Source organism: Suricata suricatta, chromosome 13 (assembly GCF_006229205.1).
Source record: "Suricata suricatta isolate VVHF042 chromosome 13, meerkat_22Aug2017_6uvM2_HiC, whole genome shotgun sequence".
Lineage (NCBI taxonomy): Eukaryota > Metazoa > Chordata > Mammalia > Carnivora > Herpestidae > Suricata > Suricata suricatta.
The window spans coordinates 65284354-65308910 of NC_043712.1; the positions used below are offsets into that span (position 1 = coordinate 65284354).

Sequence of the window (24557 nt, forward strand, 5' to 3'; positions counted from 1 at the left end):
GATACTCAGCCAACTGGCTATCTACCTAGAAGGAAATCACACCACTTAATCTTAAATGCAAAAGAATAAAAATCTTTGGAAGTGACTAAAGGTATACCTTATGGGCTGGAGAGATTTACCTCCAACAAGAAACCTAAAATATAGGACAGAAGATAGTAGCAAAAACTACCATATAGAAGGCAAAAATTCTGATGCAAAAGGAAACTTAAAAAAGTATATAATTTAGTCAGGACTTGTATACTATGAGGAGTTATATGCTGTATGATAGACACTACTGTTTAACAATGTATATTGTATACTCATAATGTACAAGTGGTTCATATAAATTTTCCAAAAACATAAACCACTTAATGAAAGTTAATGGGTAAAGGATATAAACAATTCATAGAAAAGTATTTCTAAATATTCAATAAATATTGTATTAAATCCTCAAATTGAAGTAACAATGAGATACTATTTCCTGCTAACCACACTGGAAGAAATTAAAATGAGGAACACCTACTGCTGGTTAGGGGGTAGGGAATGTGCACTCTCATATATTGATAATAGAAATACAAATTGTTACAATCTTTTAGAATGCAACCTGGTAATATCTATTATACGTATACATGCCTCCATCCAGTAAATCCCAATCCACATTTACATTATGATATATCTGGCAGCCGTTAAAAAGAATTAATTGGATCTCCATCAGGTAATTTGAAACATAAACTCATGATGTATCTTTGGCTGGGAAAAAAAATTCCAAAAACAAAAATTTTAAGAAAGCAATCCCCCCAAAATAACTAAAAGTTCATGATAAAAACAGCCTGTTTAATGTGATCCCATTTATATAAAGTCAAGTGTATAGCATATATCTGTGAAGCACAGATCTATGAGATCTAAAAGATCTACAGTGATGGTCATCAAAGTGTTATCTCAGAGCTAAGACTTCAGGGAATTTTTTTTACTATTTTTCATATTTTATGCACTGTATGAATTTCAAATATGACCATATATTACTTATATAATCAGCTTATGTTTGTTTTTTTTTAAAGCAACTTATTTGCCTTCTTATTCCTTTCCTTCCCCTGCTGAATCAGCTGTCACGGCCTATTAATTTACCTCTGAAATGTTCTTCAGGTCTATCTTTATATTCCCAGAGTTTTTAATCCTTCATCATTTCCTATTAAAAAATACATAACAAAATACAAACTATCCTATGCTAATTCCCTCCTAAAAACCTGAGCACTTCCTCACTGACCATAAAGACCAAACTTTACCAAAGCATTCAAAATTCTCGAGTCCCAAACTATCTTAACCATTCAACTGCCATTTATTTATTCACTCATTCAACAAAGATTTATCATGTGCCGACTGTGGACTAGACACTGTTCTTGCACCTGTGATACATTAGTGAACAAAGAGGCCAAACAACTGCCCTGGCCTTGTGGGGTTCGTATTCTAATGGGAGTGGGGGTAGGAGGAAGAGTGGGAAATAAAAAGTGAACACACGAAGAACTACGCAGTGCGTATACAGAGTCGCACACACAGTGAAGGAGTAAATCACACAGCCGGTAAGACGGCCGTCACAGGAGACAGAACTACACCAGGCCCAGTGCTGGGCTGAGGCGGGCCAGTGAAGAGTGGAAAACATTTTGTGAGATGTGGCATGACTGACTCAACAAACTGAATGCTGAGCCACTAACCATTCCTAAAATATATAATTCATATGCTCATGTCTTTAGACATGCTGTTTCTTTGCTAAGAAATAAGAACATCTTTCTTCCCTCCCCTTTGGAAAACCTTTATTCATTTTCCAAAATGCCAACACAAACGATTTCTTGCTGCATGAAATCCTTTCCAGTTTCTTATTAAGGCAGCATGTTTCTTCTTCTTTTTTCTTTTTTTTACACCATTTTTATTTATTATTGAGAGAGAGAGAGAGAGAGAGAGAGAGAGCAGGAGCATGGGAGGGGCAGACAGAGGAGGTGACACAGAATCTGAAGCAGGCTCCAGACTCTGAACTGTCAGCACAGAGCCTGACACAGGGCTCGAACTCACAGACCGCAAGATCATGACCTGAGCCAAAGTAGGACACAACCAACTGAGCCACCCCGGCATCCCAGCATCTTTCTATTAGAACATAATTTAAAGAACAATTATCTGCATTTTCTATTTTTACCTAGACTTAGACCATTAAGAGACCTTATCTGACTTTTTATAATTACGCCCAAAGTGCTTACCTAACACAGTGCTTCACCCACAGTAAGAATCCATGCAACTTACGTGCATTTGATAGTTCGTTGTAAGGTTTTCTTTTCGTACTGAGACTGAAGTCAACCTCACAAAAACCTCAGTTTAAATCTAAATAATATGCCACAGGCATCAATTAATTTTACTATGACTGAATTTTTAATTTTCTACATGAAGATGTGATTCCAACACTTTTTAGGTCTTGGCTATAAAAAGGCACAGAGAACTGGGGCTTTTAAGAAATGCATGCACTACGAAGGTGTTACGGTACTTACTTTGGGGAGAGCACCGGAGGACTGACAAAAGACCGAAGTGCGTCTTTCACCATGTCTTGCATGAGATGGGTTCCAAAGACCTTTTTGTTATCCACCAGGAAAGTAGTCTTAAAACAAATATTACGTATTAGTAATGCTATCAAAATCTTGACAAACTGTACAAACAACTCATTATTGTGCCATGGACACAAGAGATTAAAGCATAAAAACCTGGTGGAAATCAATCAATTGATAAATCACAGCCTCCACAATGGGTATTACTTACTCATCTATATTTAAGATGTATTCCGATGAAGGAGAATAAAAAATGTGCAAGAAAAAATACCTCCAAGTCAAGGGGAGTCAACTAGACAAAATGAGCTGACCAGGGACATCTGGGTCGCTGTTGCCTGGGTGACTCAGTTGGTAAAGTGACCAATTCTTGGTTTCAACTGAGGTCATGGTTTCACATGAGACTGTGCCCCATGTGGGGCTCTGTGTGGACAGTGAGAAGTCTGTTTGGAATTCTCTTCCTCCCTCTCTCTTGCCTGTACCCCTACGCTGTCTCTCAAAAATAAACTAAAAAACAAAAACAAAAACCCAAATGAACTGACTAGTCTGAATTTGTTATGAAGAGGGCTTCATAAATTATAAAACAGCAAATGGCTATAAATATTTAGTTGACAATCTTTGTCTCTAGTGAATGCTTTGGAATACACACACTTTCTGAAATTGGAAAAATTACTTAATGATTAAATTTAAATTACTTAATAATAATTTGCATTTTCTTCCCTAATGACCTCAGTATATTTCAATATTTCCTATACTATCCCTTCCTTGATTTCATAACCCATTTGAGTTGTTTCTAGTTTTGGATGATCATGAACCAAACAGCTATAAACATTCACATAGAGGTTTCCAAGGAGAAAACTGGGTTTCACTTTTCTCAGGTAAACATGAAGCAGGAGTGGGATTTGTACATTTAATTTAATAAGAATCTGCCAAATTATCTTACAAAGTGGCTGTAGCATTTCATGGGATTATCAGTAATGCATCCTCACCAGCACTTGGAATTATCAGTTTTTCTTCTTTTTTTAATTTAAAATGGCAGACAGTAGTATTTCATCGTGGTTTTAATTTGCATATTCCTAATACCAATTATGTTGAATATCTTTAAAAAACTGGTTGTCTGTTTTCCTATTGTTATGTTTTTTGAAAATATTTTATTATTATTTTTTAGAGACAGAGAGAGACAGAGCATGAGCAGGGGAGGAGCAGAGAGAGAGAGAGAGAGAGAGAGGGAGAATCTGAAGCAGGCTCCAGGCTCTGAGCTGTCAGCACAGAGCCTGACACGGGGTTCGAACCAATGAACCGTGAGATCATGACCTGAGCCAAAGTCGGGTGCTTAACTGACTGAGCCTCCCAGGTGCCCCAAGTTATGTTTTTAAAGTTCTTTGTATGATACAAGTCCTATGCTATGCATGATTTGCAAATTTTCTCCCATTCTATAGTGTTTCTTTTCATTTTAACAGTATCTTTCACTGTAAGTTGCTCAATCAACTATTTTTTAAGAAATGTGTTTTTGGTGTCATACCTAAGACTTCTCTGCCTTCTAAAGTCAAAGATTTCTCCCGTCTTTTCTTGTAAAAGTTTTATAGTCTTATATTTTGGATTTATGATGCATTCTAAATCAATTTTCTTGCATATGTCTGTCCAATTGTTCTTGCCACACTGTTGAAAAGAACTACCATTTCTCTACTGATTTACCTTTGTATTTTGTCAAAATTAACTGACCATATAACTAATTGATCAACTGTGTTAATTAATAGAAGACTAAAATGTACAGTACTAATAAAAAATAAGACTTTTCCTAGATTCTTTTCTTGGTTCCACTGACCCATTTTGTCAATACCACACCTGTCCTGCAGTCAGAGAGTGTGGGTTCTCCGAATTTGCTCTTTTCTGCACAGTTGTTTTGGTTCCTTTGCTTTCCATATAAATTTTAGAATCAACTTGTTGACATCTATAAAAAAAATCCTGCTATGACTTTGATTGAGATCGCTTAGAAGCTATAGATCAATTTTGGGAAGAACATCTGAAAATATTAATTCTTCCAATCCACACACAAGGCATGCCTTCCTATTTAGGTCTTTGATTTCTTTCACAAGTACTTACAGTTTTTCAGCATTGTCTACAAACGGGTATTAGATTTATACTGAAGCATTTTTTGTTTTTTTTTTTAGATTATTGTAAATACTGTTTTTAAATTTTTGACTTTCCACTGTTCACTGCAAGTATGTAGAAATACAACTGCTTTTTGTATATTGACCTCATATCCTGTGCTCTTGTTAAACTCACCCATCTGGTCTAGGAACTTCTCTAAAGATTCCTTGGTGATCTACATAGAAAATAATGTTGTTTGTAAAAAAGAGGATTATTTCTTCCTTTTTTAGCTGTATACCTTTTATTTCTTTTTCCTATCTTTTTTCATTGGCTAAATTTCCAATACAGACCTCCATCAACTTATGACGGCGTTATGGTCCAAAACCCACAGTAAATTGAAAATACTCTAAGTTGCAATGCATTTAATACATCTAACATACTGAACATCATAGCTGAGCCTAAACTACTTTAAATATGCTCAGAAAACTTACATTAGCTTACTGTGGGGCAAAATCATCAAACACAAAGCCTATTTGATAATAAAGTGTTGAATACCTCCTGAAATGTATTTACTGGAATACTGAAAGTGAAAAACAGAATTAAATGGGCCGTTTACCCTCGTGATTGTGTGGCTGGGTGGGAGCTGCAGCTCGCTGGTCATGCCCAGCATCATGCGAGAGTGTTATAATACTAGCCCAGAAAGATAATCAAAATTCAAAATCTGGTTTCTACTGAATGAACGTCACTTTCACACCATTATAGGGTCGATAAATCATACAGTGAACCATTTTAAGTTGTGGACTATCTGTAGTATGTTGAGTAAGGAGAGAGAGCCGACATCCTCACTTTACTCCCAATCTTTGAAGGAAAGGATTAATCTTTCACCATTAAGTATAAGGTTAGCTGCAAGTTTTTTTGTACATGCCCTGCATTGGGTTAAGGAAGTTCTCTTCTATTCCTAGTTGTGATGAGAGTTTTTATCATGAATGCATGTTGACTTCTGTCAAATGCTTCTCCTGAATGTACTGAAACTTTATTTATTTTTAATGTTTTATTTATTTTGATACAGAGAGAGACAGAGCATGAGAGGGGGAGGGTCAGAGAGAGAAGGAGACACAGAGTCTGAAGCAGGCCCCAGGCTCTGAGCTAGCTGTCAGCACAGAGCCTGACGCGGGGCTCGAACCCACGAACGTGAGATCTGACCTGAGCCGAAGTCAGAGGCTTAACCGACTGAAACACCCAGGCGCCCCTGAAACTTTATTTTTTAAAAAATTTTCAAATGTTTATTTATTTTTGAGAGAGCAAGAGGACACAAACAAGCAGGGGAGGGGCAGAGAGAGAGGGAGACACAGAATCCAAAGAATTCAGGCTCCTAGGTGTGTCAGCACAGAGCTGGACATGGCACTCGAATTCATGGACTGTGAGATGATGACCTGAGCCAAAGTTGGAGACTTAACCGACTGAGCCACCCAGGTACCCCATGAGACTTTAGATTGTGGTGGATTGCACTTTTATTTAAATATTAAAAAATTTAAATAAATATGTTTATCAAAAGAGAGAAAGTACAAGCAGGGGAGGGGCAGAAAGAGAGGGAGAAAGAGAATCCCAACCAGGCTCCATACTCCTTGCTGAGCCCAGAGTAGGGCTCAATCTTACAACCATGAAATCAGGACTGGAGCCAGAATCAAGAGCTGGATGCTTAACTGACTAAGCCACCCAGGTGCCCTACACGGACTGATTTTCAAAGCTTGAACCAGGCTTGCATTTTTGGGATAAAGCCCATTTGGTCATGATATATTACCTATTTTTTATATACTGCTGAATTTGAGATGATAATACTTTAAGGTTGTTCTATCTATTCTAATAAGGGATACTAGCCTATAATTTTCCATGCTTTTAATGTCTTTGTTTGCTTTTGCTATTGAGATTATGCCGGCTATATTATGTGTATTATTGCCTCTTCTATTTTTTGGAACAGACTGTACAGAATTGACCTGGAATTTTCCTTGTTGGGAGGTCTTACACTATGAATTCATTCAAGTTCTCTTTTTCTTTATGAGCTTTGATAGTATTCTTCAAGAAACTGGTCCATTTTATTTATGGTTTTGAATTTACGGACACAGAGTTGTTTATAATATTTCCCATATATCCTTTTACAGACCCATCTGGAGTCTGCAGTGGTCTGTTCTTTTTCATTTGTGAGATTATTCATCTGTACTGTACCTTTTTTCTTTTTCTGCCTGGTTAGAAGTTCTTCAACTTTACTGATATTTTCAAAAGAATCAGGGTTTTAGTTACATCAATTTTCTCTACTGTTTATGTTTCTTATTTTACTGATTTCTGCTTTTAATTTACAGTATTCCCTTTCTTCTGCTTCCTTTGAGTTTCATTTGCTCTTTTTTTTAAGCAGAAGTTTACATTTTCAGAGCTTTCTTTTTAAAAAATTTTAATTGAAGTACATTTGACCTACAGTATTACATTAGTTTCAGGTGTACAACACAGTGATTTGACAATTCTATACACTAGGAAATGCTCACCATGGGAAGTGGTTACCATCTGTCACCAAAGTTATTACAATATTATTGACTATATTCCACATCAGGTACTTTTCACCCCTGTGACTTATTTATTTCATAACTGGAGGTTTGCACCTCTTAATACCCTTCACCTAGTTCACTCATTCCCCTACCTCCAATCCCTCTGGCAACCACTTCCTTTTTTTCTCATATTAACATTTAATCCTATAAATTTCCCTATAAGCACTGCTTCGGTTATGTCCCACAGATTCTGTATATTTTCCTTTTCTTTCAGTTCAAAATAATTTCTAATTATCCTTAAGACTTCCTCTTTGGCTCATGGGTTGTTTAGAAGTATTTGGAGGGCCGTCAGGGTGGCCCAGTCAGTTAAGTGTTGGGCTTTGACTCAGGTCATGATCTTATGGTTCGAGGGTCCTGAGTCAGGCTCTGTGCTGTCAGCTCAAGAGTCTAGAGCCTGCCTCAGATTCTGTCTCCCTCTCTCTCTGACTTTCCTCCCCTTGCACTCTGTCTCTCTCTCAAAAATAAACATTAAAAAAAATCCAAATATTTGGAAAATTTCCAAATGTCTTTTTCTTATGGATTATTAGTTTAATTCCAAAATAGAGAGCATACTTTGTACGATTTTAATTATTTTTAAATTATTAAAGTTTGTTTTATAGCCCAAGGTATGATCTTGGTGAATGTCTAATATTCTAATACTTCTGTCACAAAAATATAACACTAACTGTTGAATATCCTTTAAAAGCATCTACCTTTGCTCCATCAGTCAATAAAACAATGTCGACATACAAATAATCTGATGTTTAAGTATTTCAATACTAAGTAGAACTTACTTGTAACAGAGATCTTGAAAGAACACAAGGTGACTGTTCACTAAATTCACAGAAAAAATCCTGACAATGAAAAAGTCATATCATTAATAGATTAATAAAAGTTGGGACTCTTTTACATAACATGTAATTTTTACCAGGTCTTCTGCAAATTATATACTGTTAGAATTAAAATATAACAAAGAGCTATAGGCATCATTTCTACTGGAATTGTCTAATTCTATCAATGGGACGATAGATGATTTTGGAGCCTAATCTTTTTTAACTGGACAACAGTCAAATTGTGCATACAAATATTATGCATGCACACCATGAAAATAATAGTATCAATAATAATTTCCTAATGGCAGAAGTTTACTTCCTACTTCACAGAAATAAATATCAAGTAATCACCCAAACTAGATTCATATAACTGACTGTTCCTGATACTTCTGACATCCAAAAGATATGCTTAGAAAACTATATATCGGTTTATTCACAGATAAAAGAAAAAAGGTGAGAAAATACCCTAAAATGTTAACTTCTGTAGACTGTGTAGAACAGTAGTTACTTATCATTTTTGTACTTTTGTTTTCCATACTCATGATCCTCAAAGGGGTGCTCTGCCGAATCCTACCAAGTTTCTCTAGTCAATTCACTTTTTTAACAACTCACTTTTATACCTTGCTCACACTTTTCAAAGTGAATCTCCACCACAGATGTCCTCCCATTGACATTACAAAGAAAATGAAGTTATCTATCCAGCAGGAAATCCTCTCCTTCAGCTTCTAAATGTTATCACTGAACCCACATTTGTACCCAGATCCTTTCCTTGCCCACTTTAACACCGGAGCTGCCCGCCCCCCACCCGGCCCCACTAGTACCACACACTCCTTCCCTCCAGTCTTTATCAGGAACATTACACACTGCCAGTGATCCACCCTTATGTGTCCCTGATATTTAAGTTCTCTCGTTCTGTCACATCCTCCCCATTTACATTTAACTGGTCAATTTTCTCCCATCTTTAAAAAGAAAAACACTGTCCCCCTGCTCCCACGTTTCCCTCCCGACCAGTGCCTTCCCCAGGAGCTGGCTGCATCACCTCCGCTTACTCCGAGGCCCTCCTCCTCAGCTCACGCTAGCCTGGCTCTTCCATCTAGTCACCACTGTTGTCCGACACCAAATCCAATCAAGATCTGTTTTGGGCCTTATTCTCCTCTTTCATCTGACTTCACAGTTGTATTTGACAGGACTTCTGGAAGAACCTTTTAACTGACTTCCATGAGTTTCTTCCTCTGTGGTCACTTCTCGGTTTACTCTGTAGGTTCAAAGTTTAGTTCCAGACTATTTTCTTTTCTCAAGCTATATACTTTTCCCCCTCACAACCTTCTCCATATTCATGCTTCCTTCAATTACTACTTGTAATAGGTCCAAAATTATATATCTAACAAAGATTTCTAAATTCTATCCATATAGTCAATACCTATTCAGTATCTCTATATAAACATTTCAAAGGCACCTCAAAATCAGCCTTACTCAATCAGCCCTCATCTGACTAAGGGTCTTTGAGAGTTTCCCCATTACGGTATGAAGTACCAGCATGTATCAAGATTTCCAAGTCAGACCTTCCTAAAAGCTCTCTCATGTCCCATATTTACTTCACCACCAATATGCCATCAATTTTAGTTTATACATAGCTTTGACAACCTCACATCATTTCCTTGCCATCCTTCTAAAACAAGTTACTATTCTCTTTCCCTTGAACTGCAGTAACAGTTTCTTAATTTATTATCTCCCTGTTTACTCTGTTCCCTTCTAATCTTTCTTATATAATCAGCCACATCTTGCAAACTGTTTTGTAACTGCCCCAATCACATTCACCCATGTGAAAATGCAGAAACATGCAGAGCATAAACTACAGTCATAACTGACATTTTGGGGTTTGTTATTCCAATATTTTTAAAACAACTTCATTGTGTCTGACCATCACTTCTGTGCGACAATGTATAAAATGGGTAATATATTTTGACCATGACTTGACATCCACAAGCATTTCCTTACATCAATATTTTTCTATAACATTCTTTTTAACAGCATGAGACATATATCCTCACTATGACAGGGTGGGTAGTGGTGTCACCAGTGTTTCTAGTTTTTTTTGTTCATCTTTAGTTCATCTTTGCACGTATCTTAGATGATTCTTATGCCAAATCTCTAGAATGGGAGTTGATGGGTCAGGATATACACATTTTTAAGTCTTCTGAGAGCAACAGACACAGGAGTATAGGAGAGCTACCATTTCCTTCCATCAACATTAAATGTTACCATACTTTTCAATCTAGTTGTCAAAAAGTGCATGTCTTCCGTTACTAATAAGGTTATATCTTTTTAACATTTGCTTCTTTTTCAGTGTGTATGCTCATGTCCTTTCCCAGTTTTCCACGGAGATGATTTATCTTGTAGGTCAGTACTCCTTATCCGAACAGCGACAGGTTTCTTAGGCAGAATCACCAGACTACTTGGTCCCTCCTGCTAACTTTAATCTTTTCCTCTATTCTTGGCCTCAGCTACACCCCCCTGACCCTCCCCCACCATCCCCACACCACCTATTCCTGTCCCAAGTGTTCCCAGCATTCAACTCCCTGACCAGGCAGCCCAGAACCTTCTGTCAGAATATCAAATCCCAATTGTTGCACTGTTCCTACTCCAACTCACATTGATCACTTTATTTTCTAAAATCTTACAATTAATCTGAATACAAATATATATTTACATAATTAAGAATCAAAAAATGAAATGTAGCTGAAGAATAAGAAAGTCTCTAACTCCTGATATGCCACTAACCAATCTAATTTGGTTATAAGCCTTCTACATCTTAATTTTGTTTAGCTATATAATGAACTGGGTTATGTCTATGATCTTTCCTACTTTTAAGATTCCATGATTCTTATGACAGAATAAGGAAAAAACTACTTTAAAAAAGCAAACAGAAAGGAGGTAACAAAACAGAGTTTCACTAAGGAATGAAGATTTATACTGCGAGTTAATGACAAAGAATTAGAAGCAAAAATAAAGTTATTACAAGAAAGAGCATAAGCAAAAGCAAAATCTTTGTGACCATGAAATACATTCCAGAGGCTGCTGCTCAATTCTCGGAGTGTAAATGAGGGAACACCCACCCCCAGGGATACGGTACAGAAGCAGCCTAGAACTGACAAGACAGACCTCACAGAGAAAATGACACGGGCTAGGAGTCATGTGCCTTTATGCAGCATTGTGCAAAATAAATCAGTGTACTTAGGTCTAAATAACAGTATTATTCTGCATATTTTCTACCTTCCTAACCTTATATAAACATTGCTTTTCTATATTTTAACCCATAAAGATTAATCCAATATATGTAAAAATGTATATACTCTTCAACCCAGAGCTTCATGGTTTAGGAATAGATCTTAAGAAAGAAGGAAGATATTACAAAGGTTTATCTACAAAAATGTTCATCTTAGTATTGTTTATGACAGTAAAACACTGAAAAGGACCTCAATGTAATATGAATGAACTGGAAAATATTGTGATCTATGCTTATGATGGGATACCATATAGCAAATATTATAGAAATATATTTGTTGACATGAAAAGAAAGATGTTTATGATATAGAGATTAGTGATAAAAGAAAGCAGGTTAATACCATGATCTAATTTTTATATGAAAATATACATGTATACATGCATGCACATATGTGTACACACACACACACACACACACACACACACACACATGTATAAAAAGTTCTAAAGACAGAATCCAAGGTTTAAATTCCCATTCTTAAAACTTGGGTGAATTACCTAAAATTTAGTTTTTAATCTCTAAGATGGAGACTATATAATCCTTGTGAAGATTAAATAGAAAAATATACACACAATACATATACAACACTTAATCCTCCAGCTATCAAAGAAAGTGAGCAATAATTATTTATCCATGGGACAGTCTAAAAAGTGAGAAACCATTCTGTTGTTCAATCAAAATCATGATCCAAAACAGAGATTGTACTTACCAGAATACAATGTAAATTTGTTAAATTGACCACCTCACAAACAGTTTTTATTCTATCTATTAACCTTGCAAAATAGTTGACCATTTCTTCCCTTTTAATTATTTTTGCATATCGAGGGAAAGTAGGTGGAAGTAGCCTCTGGTTAACAAGGGGTTCAAAACCCATCATAATCGGATGATCTAAAAAGAAAAAAAAGTAAGATTTTCAATGTTTTGCTGAATCATAAGCCTCAAATACTAGTATATACAAAAAGAAGCCAAATTCAAAAGCATCTCCAAATTCTTGTTACAATGTTTTCTAAATAAATTCTATAATTTACAAATATCTACACATGTACATTTTATTTTTTTTTAATTTTTAATGTTTTATTTATTTTTGATACAGAGAGAGACAGAGCATGAGAGGGGGAGGGGCAGAGAGAGAAGGAGACACAGAACCGGAAGCAGGCTCCAGGCTCTGAGCTAGCTGTCAGCACAGAGCCTGACGTGGGGCTTCAACCCACGAACGAACGTGAGAGCACGACCTGAGCCGAAGTCGGAGGCTCAACCGACTGAGCCACCCAGGCGCCCCTACACATGTACATTTTAAAAAATGAGATAAGCAGATTTAATAACCTGAAAATTATACTTCCCATCTACAAATAATTGGTAGTAGTGATGGAAAGGGGTTGCTACCTCAAAATTAACTACAAACCAAGAATAAAATAGGGTGAAAATATTCCCTCAAAAAAACAAAAAAGGCAATGTTGTATTAACCATGAGACTATGAAAAAAAGTAAAATGGGAATACATTTTGGCTATCTTCCTTCAATTACTTAACAGTAGAATCAACTCAAACTTAGCTACATAATAATGCAAAACAGAACCATCCTGGCCCACCCCATGAGTCTGGAATGCATTTGGTACCAAGGTTAATTACATAAATTCACAATGCTTTAAAGAAAATAACCCATTACCAAAGACCTAAGGGTGATTTCCTCTTACCCATTCTCTGTCCACTGGTGACCCTACTTTTCACACTAGAGCAAGGCTCCAAACTAAGTCTCTCTCAACTTGAAATTTAAAATGAGGAAGTATATAAAGTAAGAATTAAGAATTTGGGATTCAAAGTTCTCTTGCTGTACTACATACAAATAGGCTATACACTAAGAATAAATAAAAGTTTCAGATGTTAATGAAAGATAAAATTAAGCTAACCAAGCATCATTATTAAAAATTAAAAGCAAGACTGATACTTAACCAAATTATAGTAACGCTCTGTGGCATATATAATTATTCCTGAGTATCAAGCAAATAAGATGTTCCTCAGGCTTTCTGACCTTCTTCCTCTCCTCCATACTTAAGTCCTCCCTGGTTGAAGGTATTTATTGGCATTTCTTCTAATATAAATTTCAGTTTAACTAATGTTTTCCAGGCTAAAATTGTTAAGCCACATCTGTCTTCTGAGCTCCAAACTGGATTTCTAGTTGCATAATGCACATTTCTACCGGGGTACCCCACCTAATGTCAGAAGGCAGGTGTCCAAAAACTGCTGTGATCTTGCCTAAAACACTGCTTCTCCTTATATCCCCTTTCTCAGCAAAATGACCCACTGCCCTTTCAACTGCTTAGGCCAGAAACTTCGTTGTTTGCTTTATTCAATCAGCGCATAAGTCTTAAAAGTATTCTACATCCTAACATCCATTGACGGTCCCCCTTCTTCACTCTTTTTTTTAAAGTTTATTTTGATAGAGACAGAGATTGTGTGAGTGAGGAAGGGCAGAGAAAGAGACAGAATCCAAAGTAGGATCCATTCTGTCAGTGTGTGAGAAGTGAGACGATTCATTTTCAGAAATACCAAATAAAAGCTGTGCTGTCTCGTTAGCAGTAGGTTTACGACCTATTGGAAGTATGTATGAACTCCCCACCACCCCTACCCAACAATGGAATCCCAAACCCTTACACACTTCTCCATAAGGGCTTACTTTCCCTCCTGAGCACGAGCAACGAACAAATGGAGAAGGGACTGAATGTCTCTGCGCCAACTCAGGGAATGAATTTGTTCTAATCAGACTCCTTACGTGGGCAAAGGCCACGTCTGTAGCACTCAGCCAATGAGGAAGTGGGGGAGAGGCTTACATGCCAGGATATAAATTGTCTGCTGTGACTGCCCCTAGTATGCCTGTCCATCAGCACATGCTCTTGCAGGAACCCTGATTAAAGCCTCGCTTCACTGTGCTCCCAGTTTCTGTGCCCCTCCTTTATTGAGTTGGTGGGCTTATTTCTTAAAAGCGCAGAGCCCAACATGGGACTCAAACTCACGGAACTATGAGACCATGACTCAAGCTGAAGCTTAGAGTCAAGACACTTAACTGACTGAGCCAACCCGACACCGCTCCCCGCTCTTCACTCTTACTACCACTGTAAAAGTCTAACTCATTCCCCTATACTGAATGCTGCCTCATTAATTAATCCTACATGCTGCCGTCTCAACTGCTTTATCTAAATTACAAACTGATTTCACTCCCCTAATCCAAAAACTGTTGACTCCCTATTATAGACAGTACAAAGTGTCTGGCAGGGCATTGGAAGGTACTTTACGATTTCCTGTCACTCCTGTATGAAAAAAAAATCTGTACTCCAGTGGAAAACTATGTATTGTCAGACTGATTCAAGGCAGTTCTTTTACAAATCTATAAATGATAGGTTAAGTGATAGAAGACATGCAAATTCTGTCCTGTCAGAGGCTCACCCGACTTCCTCCCAACTCTACAGAAGAGTTTTGCCTACAATTAAATTTCAACATTCTGATGCTCCATATAAATTTGAATGCTTTAAGTTTTCATGTCAAATTATTTCACTGAATGAGTTTAATAAAATCCTAAACACATGCTCACCGTTGTATCTATAGAACAGTCACAGTTCTTTATACTTTTTTCTGAAAATCATCTTTTTAACAGGCTCTATTCCCTAAGCGCTAGAAGCAAGCACAATGACTCAGAAGTATCATGCTCTATGCGTCTTTACTTAGACACTACCTACTCCTTCTGCCTCTCCCAGAATAAAATGCTCTACCATTTTCCCACTAGCCATCATGTATCTTCTCTACACACAATTACCTCACACTGTCCTCTGTTAAAATAACCTGAGGAGCCTTTACTAAATGAGTCTGAAAAAAGATAATTCACATTACTTTCTATCCAGTGTGACTATGCATAATCAAGTTTTCCTGAATTGAACTGGACAAACACTGAACAAGATACATCTATTCTCTTTTATGATGTTCCCAGTCTGCAGATGTATAAAGAATTATCCTGGTTTTCCAGTTAAAATACTTCATACATAAAATGCTTCCTGGTACAAGAATGCCAAATAAGAATTTTTCCCTCCCACTAGCACCCTTTTAAAAACAAAGTAATCGGAGCGCCTGGGTGGCTCCATCGGTTGAGAGACCAACTTCAGCTCAGGTCATGATCTCACAGTCTGTGAGTTCGAGCCCCATGTCAGGCTCTGCGCTGGTGGCTCAGGGCGGGGAGCCTGCTTTGGATTCTGTGCCTCCCTCTCTCTCTCTGCCCTTCCCCTGTTCACGCTCTCTTTCAAAATTAAATAAACATTAAAAAACAAAATTTAAAACAAAGTTATAAAGTCTAAGTACTATGTTCAAAACATACAGCACACTGGTTTAGAGTGTTAATAATTCCTAAATTTCTTGTTAGATACCGATCACTATTAATAGAAAAGTACTACAAATAGTACAAGGTTCTTAGATCAAAGATTTATAGTAACAATGTACTTTAGTTTAGCAAACTGTTATTCTAAAATTAATTAGATGCCAAAATTAAAGATCCAGAAATGTATTAGTCAAGAGATAGAGATAAGATATCGTTTTTCAAACATCTCTCCCCAAGGTTACATAAACAATTTAGACTTCGTGAAATAACAAGTTTTGGATGTTCTGAAGTTGGAATCTAGAAAACAGTGCAGAAGCTGCTAAGGATTTGTTAAGTGATTTTGCACTTCTTGGCTACCCAATTTACTTTTATAAAATGGTTAACATTATGTTATATGAAACAAGAGACAAAAAGGACAAATATTGTATGATCCCACTTACATACAATGAAAAGCAAGTTTCCTGCTCTATGTGTGACTCTCAGTTAAGTTCTTGAGAACTAATCACACCGCACGTTTCTTCAGTATGTATTTATATGTATATCCTTTTTCTTCAACTTTATTGAGTATAAGTTACATATAATAGAATGCAAATATTGCCCTTACAATTTGTTTTGAAAAATATGTACAACCACGTAACTAATACCACAATGTGTACCTAACATTTCCATCTCCACAAAATATTCCCTGTGCCCAGTCCCAGCCAATCACTGCCCCCATGCCCAGAAATCATGGAACTGCATTCTCTCCATAAAGATTAACCTTTCCTACTGTTATGCCAAGAGGATCATGCAATTTGTACACCTCTGTCCCTGGCTTCTTTCAGCATAATGTTTCTAAGATTCATCCACTACACTGAGTATATCAATACTTCATTCCTTTCTACTGCTTAAAAACATTTCGTCGTATGGATATACCATTATGTGTCCATTCACATATATTCCTTTAACAAAAACGCCAAAATATAGATGCTGTTTTCAACTGTTTTGTAAGGGGAACTTTTTTTCTTTGAAACAATCTCAAACTAAAAGTTGTAAGCATAGTCAATACTGACTCACCCTTAAATACGTTGAGTGTTATTCTTACAAAGATATACTCTTAAATATTCACAATAACCAGAATTATGAAAATGGCATTGACCAATTACTATCATCTTCATTCAAGTTTTGCAAACTGTTCCAGAATGGTCTTCTAACATCTATGTCAGAACCGAAAGTTGCATTTTATTTCACTGATTCTTAGTCTCTTTCCATGTTGGAAAGACCAAGAAGCTGACACTCCTGGGCCTATTTCCTGGGGTCAAATATTAAATTCAAAGATAAAATTTAAACCAAAAGACAAGCGCAAGGAAGCAATTATAATATTTCTAAACTCGAGAAAATTTCTTTGAGACATGGTCTTCTATAGGGTAGACATGAGTCCTCACATCCTGGAGCTGAGGCTGGGCAGTGGCTACTGGGTAACCCCACAGACAGCACCACGGCAGCAATTTTGTGTATTGGCCTTCAATGTGGGCTTGTCTTATTTCCTCATGATTAGACTCAAACTATGAATCTTTGGACTATGACAGAAGTGAGGTCCCAATTTTTTCACTGCACTCTATCAGCAAAGTGCAGATTTGATTCCCTACTGGTAATTTTGATCAGCTGATTAAGCTGGTGTCTGACAGGCTTCTTCACTATAGTTACTCCTTTCCAATTTGTGGTTAACAAATATTTGGGGTCCAGGTTAACAAATATTTATGCTCATCATAATCAAATGGTGGCTTCTTCTTTTATTCGATAGGTTATGATCTATTAGAATTATTTACTCTGATGCTCAAGTTGTCCCAACTTGTATATACTGTTATGAATGCCCTTTGAAACTGCTTTCTGTGTCTGACATGTCCCTATCATTCACCAAACATAGACTCACTTCTAGCACAGTAAGATATTCCAGGCCCATCACCTTCTTCCCCTACCCTGACCCTGGACTCACCTTCCTCAGGAGGTGCTAGTTCCTTTCATTTTCGTATACTATTTTCTGCTTTATTGAGGCATAATTGGCAATAAAATTGTAAGATACTTGAAGTGTACAATGTGATAGTTTGATATATGTATAAACTATAAAAGGATACCCCATCCCCATCAAGTTAATTAATACAACTATCACCTCACATGTTTACTGTTCTTTTCCTTGGGTGAAAACATTTAAGTTCTATTCTCTTAGCAATTTCTAGTATACAATGCAGTGTTATAACTTACAGTTGCCATGTTCACACGTTATTAGATTCCCTAACCTTACAACTGAAAGCTTATACCCTTTTACCAACTTCTTCACATTTCCCCAAGCCTCTAGCAACCATCTTTTTACTCTGTTTCTACAAGTTCAAGGTTGTTTGGGTTTTTCTGATTGCACATGTTAAGTTCTACTGCTCAGTATCTGCCTTTCTCTGGCTTAACTTTGTATAATGCTCTCCATATTTATTCACACTGTCACAAATGACATCTTTTTTAATGGCTGAAGTCCATTGTGTGTATATACACATTTTCTGTATACATTCATTTAAGAACAGACACTAAGATTGTTTCTATGCATTGGCTACCATAAATAAAGCTGAAAAACAGATTAATGGAAAAAGCATGTGAATGAAAACCAAAAGAAGGCAGGGCTTCGATCACACAAAATCGACTGTAATAAAACCAAAGACTAAAATAAAAAACAAAGACAGTCATGATATAATGATAAAGGGGTCAGGGTGTCTGGGTGGCTTAGTCGGTTAGGTGTCCAACTTCAGCTCCGGTCATGATCCCACAGTTTGTGGTTTTGTGCCCCACAATGGGCTCTGTGCTGACAGCTTGGAGCCTGGAGCTACCTTGCTTTGGATTCTGTGAATCCTTCTCTCTGCCCTCCCACACTTGCATGTGCACGCTCTCTCTCTCAAAGATAAACATTAAGAATTTTTTTTACATAACGATGAAGGAGTCAATTTATCAAGAAAATAATCATTATTTGTGTACCCAACATAGAAGCACCTAAACATATAAACAGATCTTAACAGAGAAACAGACAACACATTAACAGTAGGGGACTTCAATATCCACCTTCAACAATGGATAGATCATCCTGACAAAAAATCAATTAAGGAAACTTGAGGTATACTTTAAACTAAATGGAATTTAACAAGACGTACACAGAACATTCTATCCAATAGAATACATATTCTTCTCAAGCGCACATACAATGTTTTCAATGACAGATCAATGGTCACAAAACAAATCTTAGTAAATTTAAAAAGGCAAATCATACCAACTATCTTTCCCAACCATAACAGTATGAACTAAAAATAAAAAAATATTTACAAATATGTCGAAACTAAACAACCAATGAGTCAAAGAAGAAATCAAAAGGGAAATCAAAAAACATCTAGAAACAAATGAAAATGCAAACACAACATACCAAAATCTACAGGATGCTGGAAAAGTATTTCTTAGAGGGAAGTTTATACGAACAAATGCATATATTAAGAAATCAGAAAGATCTCAAATACATAACCTAACTTTATACCTCAGGAACTAGAAAAAGAACAAGTTAAATTCAAAGTTAGCAGAAGGAAATGATAAAGACCAGAGCAGAAATAAATGGAGACCCCCTACTCCCCCGTAACAGAAAACATCAATGAAATTAAGAGCTGGTTTTTGAAAAGATATACAAAACTGACAAATATTTACAATCTGTATCTTTTTATTGGAAATTTTAGTCCATTTACATTTAAAGTAACTATTGACAGTTATAGATTTACCATTTGTTATTTTGTTAATTGTGTTCTGATTATTCTGTAATTCCTGTGTTCCTTTTATTCTTTGTTCTCTCATTGGTATTTGGTGATTTTCTATAATGGTATGCTCTGAATCCTTCTCTTTACATTTGGTATTTCTACTATAGGTTTTTGCTTTGTGGTTGCCACAAGGTTTGCAAAAAACATATTTATAACAGTCTATTTTAAGCTGATAACTTCAAACACATACAAAAGCTTCTGCCCCCCCATATATTTTTTTAGTATTCATTTTTTAAAAGTTATATCCAAGTTAGTTAGCATATAGTGCAACGATTTTAGGAGTAGATTCCTTAATACCTCTTACCCATTCAGCCCATCCTCCCTCCTACAACCCCTCCAGTAACTGTTTGTTCTCCATATTTAAGTGTCTCTTATGTTTTGTCTCCCTCCCTGTTTTTTTTTTTTAATGTTTATTTTTTGAGACCGAGGAACAAGGGAAGGGGCAGAGAGAGAGGGAGTCACAGAATCCAAAACAGGCTTCAGGCTCTGAGCTGTCAGCACAGAACCTGATGCATGGCTTGAACCCATGAATCGCGAGATCATGACCGGAGCAGAAGTTGGATGCTTAACCGACTGAGCCACCCATGTGCCCCTCCCCCTCCCTGTTTTTATATTATTTTTGCTTTCATTTATGTTCATCTGTTCTGTGTCTTAAAATCCTCATACGAGTGAAGTCATATATTTGTCTTTCTCTAATTTCACTTAGTGTAATACCCTCTACTTCCATCAACATAGTTGCAAATGGCAAGATTTTCATTCTTTTTGATTGCCAATACTCCATTGTGTGTACACACATATATATGTATCTTCTTTATCCATTCATCAATGGACACGTGGGCTCTCTCCATACTTTGGGTATTGTTGGTAGTGCTGCTATAAACATTGGGGTATATGTGCCCTTCAAAACAGCATACTTGTATCCCCTGGATAAATACCTAGCAGTACAATCGCTTGGTCGTAGGGCAGTTCTGTTTTTAATTTTTTGAGGAACCTCCACACTGTTTTCCAGAGTGGCTGCACCAGTTTGCATTCCTACCAGCGGTGAAAGAGATCCTCTTTCTCCACATCGTCACCAACATCTGATGTTGCCTGTGTTGTTGGTGTTAGCCATTCTGACAGGTTGTGAGGTTACAGTATCTCATTGTTGTTTTGATTTGTATTTCCCTGATGATGAGTGATGTTGAGCATTTTTTCATGTCGGTTGTCTGTCTGGATGTTGTCTTTGGAGAAGTGTATATTCATGTCTTTTGTGCATTTCTTCACTGGGTTATTTGTTTTTTGGGTGTTAAGTTTGGTAAGTTCTTTATAGATTTTGTATACTAACCCTTTATCTGATATGTCATTTGCCTCATATTTTGTTTTTGATGTCACAATAGGCACCTTTTCACAATGTGTATCCATTAAATTACTGTAGGTACAGATATTTTTTAATATTGTCTTTTAACCTTCATACTAGAGTTACAAGTGATTATTCTGAATGTAACCATGTATTTACTTTTACCAGTATTATACTTTTAAACGATTTCCAGCTACTAACTGGCATTCTTTCATTTCATCTTGAAGAACTCCTTTTAACATTTCTTGTGAGGTGGATGTGGTGATGATGAACTCCCTCAGCTTTTGCTTACCTGGAAAACTCTCTCCTTCAGTTCTGAATATCTTTGCTGTGTAAAGTAAACTGGGTTGGCAGGATTTTTGTTCATCACTTTGATTATATGATCCTTCTCCCTTTTGGCCTACAAGGTTTCTATTGAAAACTCTGCTGACAGTCTTACGGGGCGGGTGGGGGGGGGGGAGGGTCCCTTTTATGTAACAAGTTGCTTTTCTTTTGCTGCTTTCAACCGTCTCTAGTCTTTAACTTTTCACAATTTCATCATATGTCTTGGTGTGGGTCTCTGTATTTATCTTGCTTGGTACTTCCTAGCCCTCCTAGATCTGGATGTCTATTTCTTTCCCCAATTTAGGAAAGTTTTCAGCTCTTTTTTTCTGCAAGCCATCTGCTCCTTTCTCTCTCTCTCTCTCCTTCTGGGGCCACTGTAATGCATATGTTGGTTGTTTTTGATGGTGGTGTCCCATAAATCCCGTATCTTTTTTCCCCCTCCTCTGTAGGAATTCCACTGCCCCATCAAGTTTGCTGATCTTTTTTTTCCCACTTGATCTAGTCTGCTTTGAAACCCTCTATTGAATTTTTCAGTTCAGTAATTGTATTCTTCAGCTCTGTGATTTGTTTGGTCCTTTATATATTTTCTATGTCCTGTAGAAATTCTCACTTTAGTCATACATTGCTTCCTGACCTTGGAGAGAATCTTTATGCCTGTTATTTTAAACTCTCAATTAGGTAAATTACCTATCTCTGCTTCATTAAGGCTTGTTTCTGATTATGTTTCTTGTTTTGTTTAGAACATATTCCTTCATTTCTTCATTTTGACTGTTTTCTGAGTATCAGATAAAATGCCACCTTTCCTAGTCCTGACAGAGGGGTATCATGTAGATGAACCTGGCAGATTAGGCAAGCCCAAGCTCCTAGCTGTCTCTCAAACTTTTGATGGTCCAAGCCTCCTCCTCTGCTTTCAGCAGCTCATAGTAGTTGAGGGTGTCTTAGCCTTTCCTACCTGTTTTAATTTAGGTATTTTCTCATCTGTCTGACTTGTAGGACTTACTCAGGTAGTTTCTGGATCTCATTCAGAAAGAAGTGTTCCATGTGTAGCTGTACATTTAATAATGTGTCCATGGAAGAAGGGAGCATCCTATATCACCATCTTGGTCAACTCCCACCCCTAGTTCCTTTTAGTGGATAACTGTCTTGGGAAGCAAGACATCAGACATTTTCCATATTAGGGTATCACTGCTCTCAGGTTCTCTGGATGACAGAGCCAGGAAATATATGTACATATGAGGACACACATACATCTGTTTACATATACACACATACATATTCATACATATACACACAAATCTACATATCTATATCTATATATTAAAAACCAGGAATTGGGATGCCTGGGTGGCTCAGTCAGTTGAGCATCCAACCCTTGATATTGGTTCATGTCATGATCCCAGGGTCATGGGATGAGCATGGAACCTAGTTAAGACTCTCTCAGCTCTGCCCCCTCCCCCATTTGTACTCTCTCTAAAGTAAACAAAACTATGAATTTATTCCCACTCCTTTATTTTCAATTCCACACTACAGAGTACAATCTACTTTTCTCCCTTTCTAGAAATTAGCATAACTCAACTCCCCAACACTGAAAAATGTGACATACCACAATTCTCAATACATTTTTATAGCTGATCAATTTCACTATAGTTAAGCTTTGGGTTAGTTTCTAAGGCTGTTATAACAAATTCTCAGAAAGTGGGTGAAAACATTTATTCTCTCATAATTCTAAAAGTCAGAAGTTTAATATCTGTTTCATGGGCTGAAATCAAGGTGTTGGCAAAGTGGCACTCCGTCCAAAGGCTCTAAGGGCAAGTCTGTTCTCGTTTTTCCAACTTCTATGGCTATCTGAATTCCTTGGTCTATAGCTGCTCATGCCAATCTCCACCTCTGTCTTTACATCATCTTCTCCTTTTGTGTGTGTGTGTCCAATCCCTCTAGGCCTCTCTTTTAAAAGACACCTAGGCAGTTATTTAGGGCCTAACCAGATAATCCAAGGATAAATCCAAGATAATCAAAAGATCTTGACTTAACCACAAATAAGGTTCTGAGAATTAGGACCTTGATGCTTAGGGCCATCACTTTGCCCATTACCATCTCCTATCAATGACACCCACCTCCCCTACACAGATGTGCTCTCACCTTATTTAGGTTCTCATATGCCAAGCCATCACAGTACCCAGCCTGTTTGGGCTCCTACACCTCATGCCAGGCCATTCTTCCACAGAGCTGACTCTTCACCCCATTTAAGCTCTGAAACTCCATGCCAGGCCTCTTTTATGTACAGATACCTTTTTTCAGCCTGGTTCAGCTACAACTCCCTTCACAGAGACATCTTTCCATTCTGACACTCTCTTCTTTCTGCTTAGGCTCTGCCATTCAGTGCTGGGCTGTTCTCCTGTATAATGCTCTTTTCACTCTGCTTCTAATCTGACAACCTGTACTTGGATACCTTTCCACTGAAACACTTTCTTCAACATGCACAGGTTCTGAAACCCCACACCAGGCCACCTCCACACACAGATGCCCTTCTTTCCTTGTACAGTCTCCAACAACCAGGCACCCGGCGACCTCTATGAAATCTGTCTAAGGTTCTACTACTCCAGGCCAGGCTACACTCACATGCCCTCCTCACCCTGTCTGGGTCCCCACATTCCGTTTAGGTTATAAAATCCTGCACTAGGCTGCTCTCCCACACACACTCTCCTCACCGTATTTAGGCTGTTGACACACTGAGCCAAGTTGTTCCCATGCAGTCACCCTCCTGATACTGTCTAGGCTCTGAAAGCCCAAAGTTCAGTTGCCCCATGTGCAGACACCCTTTCTCACCTACTTTGAAGCAGCGAATCTAGCCAGGCAGTTCATTCATGATGAAGTCCTCCCTCCAAAATCTTGTTCTAGGCCCACCTCTTTATGCCTGCTTCACTCCACTACCATTCTAACAGACATATCCTCTCCCCACACAGGCTGTGACGGCCCTGAGGAATGTCCTGCTGTGATCACATCCTTCTTAGCCACATGGCTACAACACTGTTCCCTTTGTGGACACCATCCCGGTCCCGGGTCAGGCTCCAACATCCTGCTCCAGTACAGGTGCACAGCTTGCTCAGGCCTACTTCATGGCTTCAGGACTGAATTTTTTTAAGAGCAGAAGGAAAGAACAGCAAGAAGCAGTTCTTAGTTTTGTTCCAATGTCACAAGAAATACATGCTCTCCTTTGTACTGCTTTTAATTTTTTCTTTCACTATCATTTACTTTGGTATATTTTCTTTCTGATAATTGGGAAGTTTTCTTAAATTTACTAACTGTAAGTGTCTGAGTATCTCTAAGGTTCTATATCTTCAGACAGGCATCTATTAAATTCCTCACCCACGAAAATC

The 24557-nt window shown here is 37.4% G+C and overlaps 1 protein-coding gene across 3 annotated transcripts in view; it reads right to left on the minus strand.

Moving 5' to 3' along the window:
• Positions 1-24557, minus strand: part of NAA35 (N(alpha)-acetyltransferase 35, NatC auxiliary subunit) — a 91220-nt gene that overhangs the window by 18212 nt on the left and 48451 nt on the right. For all 3 annotated transcript variants that reach the window (XM_029920721.1, XM_029920724.1, XM_029920723.1), the window contains exons 12-14: positions 12057-12235; positions 8023-8082; positions 2511-2617 (exon numbers count right to left, since the gene is read on the minus strand). In XM_029920721.1, coding sequence (XP_029776581.1) covers positions 2511-2617; positions 8023-8082; positions 12057-12235 — 346 coding nt within the window. The remainder of the gene's footprint in view (positions 1-2510; positions 2618-8022; positions 8083-12056; positions 12236-24557) is intronic.